Genomic DNA, 7,579 nt, shown 5'->3' on the forward strand with positions numbered 1-7,579 from the left:
AAATAGCCACAAAGAATGTATAAAAACCCATATCTCTATGCTGACTACCTGAGTTAATATTCTGCCTTAATTCCCCCCCTTTGAGTTGGAGACTCTAACTGTGGGAAAAGGGGCAATGACCACTCGAACTTCTTCCTGCTGAAAAGAGGAAGATTAAAGAGTATGTTATTAAAAGATAAGATTTTGTCAAACTCAGCTATTAAACTGATAAAGCCTATGGTAGAAATCAGGGAAAGCAGTTAGGTCTCCACTCATGGAACAGTCAAGTGGGCTTTGATACATTGCTTTGCATACCTCAAAGGAATATTTTCACCAGGAGGAGGAGGTCAGCTGGTTCCACAGGGCAGCTGCAATAGCTGGAGCTGGACTGGACAGCTCATGTATCTACTGTTGAAGATCTAGCAGGGAATTAGACACATTCTGTGAGTAATCAGAAATACAACACTTAGATTTTATAATAGCACAGGTAACTCATATGATTTTTCTGATTTCTCTGGCTGGTTATGAAATATCTGTATGCCTTGGTCAAAGAAATGCAGAATAAAGGCATCTCTTAAATCTAGTCCATTAAAGGCAGGTATAAACCTTGATTAGGCTCCATTGGCATGTACATTGAGGCTTTAACCTCTTACAAAATATCTCTTTCTAAAAGAGAAGTTGGACTCTGAAATAATCAGAAAGGCATCGAGAAAAGAAAATGGATTCCCAGTCACAACTCAAAGGTTATGTACAAAATTTTGTAACCAGCTTGCCAGAAATATAAATGTGGCAGATTCATGAGGGAGGGGCCCAGGATTGGAATGGAGGACTGAAAAGTGGCTCCATATTCCTACATTTACAGTCACCCAGGGCTCCTGAGCAGTGACAAGGACAGGAGCCATTATGGAAATGTCCCATCAGTCTTGATCCTGGGCCTGTGGGGTCAACCACAGAGACCTTCGTCTTCAGGGGTGACCCCTCTTCCAGTGATCTCTGAGTCTTGGGGCATTCCAATTTAAAGGGTCCATCTTTTCCACAGAGGAAACAGACTCTGGGCATAGGTCTCTGCCCTAGTCCTCTCACCTTGGAAACTCCCAGGTTGACTCCCTGTAGTGCCATAACTAGAGCCTCAGCCTCTTTGCAGTCTCTTTTCTTATTCTCTTTTCATTTTTCTTCCTGGCCCTGATTATAACATATTTCAGTTGCTACTCTGAGGAGGTGCTCCAGACCCTGATCAGATCCAAAAGCCAATTTTTGGAGCTTTCTCCATATATCTGGCACCAATTGAGCTATGAATTTATCCTTAAGAATTATTTGGCCCTCCATTGTTTCTGGGTTCCTTTGTATGTTTTCTTGATGCCTTTCTGAGTCTTTCTAAGAGAGCTGATGGACTCTCTTGTTCCCCTAGTAAACTTCTGATAATTTTTAACAGGCTTTACTCATGAGGCTTTTAATCCCTCTTCTATCCAAGTAATAAAATGATTTCTATGCCAGTTGTGAGAATACTCACTGTGATAGAAACTAAAGTAAAGAGAGCTAGGACCAAATTATTTGGAGTGAGAGGCTTTCCTTCTCTTAGTAGATTTTCAGCTTCTCAGGTTAGACGTTTGATCTGACCCCAAGTGGGAAGATGAACCTTTATCATCCTCCTTCTGGGGTCTGGAGTCAAGGGATGCTTCATGGGCTCACTCATGTATGGTTTGATTCTTCTTGATGGAATCCAAACAGGTTGTAATCCATGACCTGGTGAAATACAAGCACATCCCCTACCCCACGTGATAAGTTTTCCTGGAGACCAGAAGTTTGTTAATGTATCCTGCTACCAAATCAAGGGCTATTCAGCATGAGGAAAGTTAATCTTATTTTGTTCTGTATTAAAATGTCTCTCTGCAGCCATTTTTTTTCATCAGAGGGCAAATTTAAAAAATTTAAAGTGAATAAGGTTTTGTTTAAAAGTGTCTGTTGTGACTTAACTGTTTCTGTGTCTCCCCTTTTGTGTTTTTGAAGAGCCTGTTTTACATATAAATTGGCTCATTCCACAATAGCCTGTCCTTGGGGGTTGTAAGGGAGACCAGCAGAGTGAGTAATATGCCATGTATCTAGGAACATTTTAAATTGAGAACTGATATAAGCTGGACCATTATCAGTTTTAATTGCTTGTGGCAGGACCTTCCATTGATAACACTTTCTAGGGGCTATATTGTTTACTACTAGCACTGAAAAAGCAAATTTTTCCTTATCTTCTGGGTGTAAAGGAATTGTGAAAAAGTGGTCTTTTAAGTCCAGGATAATTAACAACCATTCAGCTGGTATCATACTAGGAGATGGGAGGCCTGGTTGAAGGGCACCCATGGGCTGAATTACAGCATTTACTCCTCTTAAATCTGTTAACAATCTCCATTTTCCTGATTTTTTCTGTATAACAAACACTGGTAAATTACAAGGACTAAAGGATTCTTCTATATGGACCTTCTCTAATTGTTCTTGGACAAGATCATTTAAAACCTTCAATTTTTCTGAAGAAAGAGGCCACTGCTCAACCCAAACCGGTTTTTCTGTTGTCCATTTTAATCTCAGATGCAACAGGTTCCACTCTCCCCTGATGATGTCGCCCTAACCCCAATCCGGGAATGTAACTCTGTTTTAATTCTTTAAGAATTTTAAAAGGAAAGGACTCATGAGTGAACTCATAAACTCCATCAGGGTTGGCAGGATCAATGCCTGGAGCCACCGTAGAAGCAACACTGAGTAGTTATGTTGTGAGCCACATGGGAAGTCCCCAGGCCAGGGGTCGAGAAACACACAGTTATACCACTTTCTCTATATAGTTTTCCACATTCTAATTAAGGTAAAATAGTCTCACATAATATGAAAATACAGATAGGGATTTTAACTAAATCAATAATAAAGCACTAACACATCCTAGGAAACATAATCACCTACCAGTCTTTTCATTTAATTGACACATTTAGTTGATTTTTCCATTAAATAATCTAAATACTATTAGCATTTCTGAGTAGTCAATTGTATTTGTGATGACTGGTTGCTTCTATGTGTTTATTTCATCTAAAAATAATGTGCATAATATGCTTTATCATAGAAAAAGTAAGAGCTAATGATTTCATATTTGATTAAATTCTTAAAGACAATTGAAACTTCATCATAAGAAAATGTATTTTGCAAACTGAAATGTAAGTTGTGATTATTTTCCAAAAACATAAATTTATCTTGCCTGATATAAGCAAAGTGTTAACTCAAGTTTTTATATTTTATAGTATATATGTTTACCTTATTTTAAAAATACCATGTTTTAATAAACAACTGGAAGGGAAGCAACACAAACATACATAGATGGAATTAATTAAAAAGGTGTATATTCATGCAAAAGCATATTGTTCATTCTTAAAAAGGAAGGAAAATCTGACATGTTAAGGCATGGATGAACTTTGAGGACAACATAAGTGAAAGAAACTAATCTAACATAAAACAAAAATAAAGAAAATACTGTTTGAGGAGTTCCCCTTGTGATTCAGTGGGTTAAGAACCTAGTATCCAAGAATATGCTGGTTTCCTCCATTACCTCACTCAATGGGTTAAGGTTCTGTCATTGCTGCAAGCTTCAGTGTAGGTCACAGATGTGGCTTGGATCTGGAATTGCTATGGTTGTGGCATGGGCTGGCAACTGCAGCTTTGATTTGACCCCTGGCCTGGGAACTCCCATATGCCTCAAGTGCAGCCCTAAAAATAAAACAGAAAGGAAAGAAAAAAAAGTAATACTGTGTGATTTCTCTTATCTCATAGTCATAGAGTAGTCAAATCTATAGAGATATAAAGTAGAATGGTGGTTGCCATGGACTGAGGAGAATGAGGAATTACTGCTTAATGGGAGGGAGGAAAAAAGGCAGTTTTAGTCTGAGAAGATGAAGAGTCTGGGGATTGATATTGATGATATAAGCACAACAATATGAAAATAACTAATGTCACTATATTGATAGTACACTTAAGAAATCTGCCAAACACCCTACTAACTTATTTACTACTAAGTTACCTATTGATTTTTAAACAAGTTTAAAGTTCTATCAATTTTTAACAATAAAATTAATAGAAATAGTGGAAAATAAGAAAGTCTCAAGTCAAAGAAATAACTTAGGAAGGTTTGGGGTTTTTCGGGCCTATAATTAGGAATTGCATATAGTTACTAGTGGTTCAGACTGCATATTAGAGATATGAGGTGTACAGATCACAAAGTTTTGGCAAATTGGAAATACATTTGACAAGAAGGAAGTGTATTTCCATGATTCCTAACTTTAAAACAACCAACTAAAACTTGCCAGTAGAATGTTGCCAGTACAAAGATGATTCTCAAGAAATGGAATTAAGGATTGAGTAAGGCTTTTGCATTGTTGTTCTCCTTCTCAACTGACAGTCTACTATGGGATGGATGCAAAAAAAAAAAAAAAAATAGGGTAAAGGGAAATGACCATGGAAAAAGTGGACTCCTGCTATGTAACTTAATTGAATCACACTCTGTCTTTGAAACTGTATTACTACCCTTATCTTTGCAGTTATGGTTGTGTTTATACAAGCTAGAATAGTTTGGCTCCAGAAAATAAGAGATGAAAATGCCTTTAAGAACTTAGGTCTTCTTGGGATGGAGAAATAAATTAATTTATCTCTGTGGCTGTGAGAAGAAGTAAGGAGTTTTATTTTTTCTTCTTTACCTCATAAAGATCAAGTTCCTCTAAATTTAAAGGGAAAATTTCTCCCTGCAGAAAATGCCTTTTACAGTTAATGGAAGTTTGCTTTTTGTATAATTGGATTACAGCCGAGTAAAATATTCTAAGACCATTATTGCTTTCAAATTAGAATTTGGCATAGCTAAACTAAGCCCTAAAATCTCCACATTAAGTTAAGTTTCCATCTATATACTCAGTTCTTTCACTTCCTAGGCCTAAGAATATAATCGCTCTTGTCTGAAAAGTAAAAACACTTTCCCAGATTAATTGATGTCAAGAGAAAGTATTGTATTTTTTTATTTCAATAAATTTTGGTATGTTATGTATCTGTAATACTCATCTATTTCTCCATTTTCAGTGTAACTCTTATTTGAAATCATGGAAAACTGGAATCTCACTTCAGATTTCATTCTCCTAGGACTGTTTAACCACACAGGACCACATCTATTTCTCTTTGTGATGGTTCTGACAACTGCCTTCACCTCCTTAGTGGGCAATGCCCTCATGCTTCTCCTGATTCTCCTGGACCCCCAGCTTCACAGGCCCATGTACTTCCTACTGAGCCAACTCTCCCTCATGGACATGATGCTGGTTTCCACAGTTGTGCCCAAAATGGCTGCTGACTACTTTACTGGCAGAAATTCCATCTCCCCTGCTGGCTGTGGGTTGCAGATCTTTTTTTTCCTCACTTTGGAAGGGGGCGAGTGCTTCCTTTTAGCAGCCATGTCTTATGACCGCTATGTCGCTATTTGCCACCCACTGAGATACCCAGTCCTCATGACTTGGCCATTATGCCTGAGAATGATTTTGGGTTCTTGGTTCCTGGGTGCAGCTGATGGACTCATGCAGGCTGCTGCTACCCTAACCTTCTCATACTGCAATTCACATGAGGTTGATCATTTCTTTTGTGAGGCTCCCTCTCTGGTGCGTTTGGCTTGTGCTGACACATCCCTCTTTGAGTATGCCATGTATGTCTGCTGTGTGTTAATGCTCCTGGTCCCAATTTCCCTCATCCTGATTTCTTACAGTCTTATCCTTTCTACTGTTCTCCAGATGCATTCTAAAAATGCCCGCAAGAAGGCTTTTGCCACCTGCTCCTCACATCTATCTGTCGTAGGGCTCTTTTTTGGAGCTGCCATATTTACCTACATGAGACCCAAATCCTACAGATCAGCAAACCATGATAAGATTGTGTCAGCATTCTATACGATCTTCACCCCAGTGCTGAACCCCCTCATCTACAGTCTGAGGAACAGTGAGGTCAAGGGAGCTCTGAGAAAATGTATTGATCAGTGCGCTGCTTTAAAATCATGATTAAGATTACATTGATATGTCTGTTTAGATCTTCTGCCCATTTTTTGGTGGGGTTGTTTGGTTTTTTGGTATTGAGCTGCAAAATGTATTTATAAATTTTGGTGATTAATCCCTTGTGAGTCACTTCCTTTGCAAATATTTTCTCCCATTCTGTAGGTTGTCTTTTCATTTGCTCCAAAGTTCAAGGCTGCACAAAATGTGCAAGATTTCTATGGGACAGATTATATACTCATTAAATCTCTATATGTTATTTCTATTTTATTTGGAATGCATATGGACCTCCATATTTTGGTATAATTTATTTAGCTATCATCAACAAATCAGACTGGATTGTTAAAAATATGTTAATGACAAATCCTTATTAAAATTTTTCCATAACAAACTTCATAATAATTATTTGTTCAAAGAATGAACAAAGTAGTCAAACAATGTTGAAGTTTGTTGATGATTTTTAATAGAAGTATAATTTTTATACACTGGAATACTCATATCTGAAAGGTGAACTTCAATAAGTTTCAATACCATATGAACTTGTAACTTACACCCAGTAGCTAGAGACAAAACTATCGCCAGAACAGAAATGTCCCTTATAATATTTCTCGATGAAATTCTTTAACCCAGAGACAAACACTGCTCTGATTTTTCTATCTAGTAGTTTAAACTAATCTAATACTTCATACCAGTGAAAACATAGTATTTTTCTTGTATCTTATGTCTTTCTCTCAACTTAATGTTTTTAAAGATTCTTATGAATTTTTTTTTAAATCTGTCAATAGTTTGTTGTTGTTTTCATTGCTAAGTAGGACTTTCTTGTTGGTGTCTGTCAACATTTATTTATGTACCATTTTGCTGACAGACATCTGAGCTATATTCAGTCTGGTATGTTATTACTAAAGCTGCTATTAACCTTTTTTTGTCTGTGATCATGTGTTTTAACTTTTTTGTAGATTCATGAATCACTTTTAAGTAATCTGTTTTCAAAGTGGATGTTCGATTTTAAACTCCCAACAGCAAAGCACATGAAGAGGGTTGCTGCAAATTGGCAGCAATTGCTAGTATTCCTAATCTTTTTTTCATTTTGTCTTATATTTAATGTGGTAACTAATTTGGATTTGATTTGTATTTCCTTGATGTGTAATGATGCTGCAGACTTTTTGCATTAGAATATTGCCTATTTGTATATCGTCCTTTGTGAATGATTCATTCTGACTATAAAAAAAACAAAAACAAAAACACAAATAAAATAGATGCTTCTAAAGCAAATAAAATTTGGTTATTTACTGATATCAACACATGGTGTTCTTGGAAATATTCAGATTTTTTAAAATAGAAATATATAGTTATTTGTTATTACTGCATATTTTCTGACATCTCTGTTTCTATTCAATTCCCTTGAAGATTAACTATTTTCACTGAACTGGGTATGTATATAATGAATATCCTTCACCTCCTCCACTGCTGAAAGTGAGGTCTACCAGGTGGCCTGTTCTGTAGTTTCTGCCTAGTGTAATGGATAGGTCATACACAGACACCTTAACAGACAGTGGACT

General features: G+C 36.8%; 1 protein-coding gene across 1 annotated transcript; it reads left to right on the forward strand.

The window, feature by feature from the left end:
* The first annotated feature begins 5,057 nt into the window (after positions 1-5,057).
* On the forward strand, positions 5,058-6,029 carry LOC100626564 (olfactory receptor 2T8-like). Its single transcript, XM_013994600.1, has one exon. The coding sequence runs from the start codon at positions 5,094-5,096 to the stop codon at positions 6,027-6,029; it is 936 nt and encodes a 311-aa protein (XP_013850054.1). The 5' UTR covers positions 5,058-5,093.
* The last annotated feature ends 1,550 nt before the right edge of the window (positions 6,030-7,579 follow it).

This window comes from Sus scrofa, chromosome 2, assembly GCF_054392235.1.
Source record: "Sus scrofa isolate SSC_HxYL_T2T_F1_AM1 chromosome 2, Sscrofa_HxYL_maternal_Yorkshire_Landrace_v2.0, whole genome shotgun sequence".
NCBI classification, from domain to species: Eukaryota; Metazoa; Chordata; class Mammalia; order Artiodactyla; family Suidae; genus Sus; species Sus scrofa.

Excerpts from the sequence above, each read along its gene's own strand:
- LOC100626564 (XM_013994600.1), top strand. The coding sequence starts at position 5,094 with ATGGAAAACTGGAATCTCACTTCAGATTTCATTCTCCTAGGACTGTTT.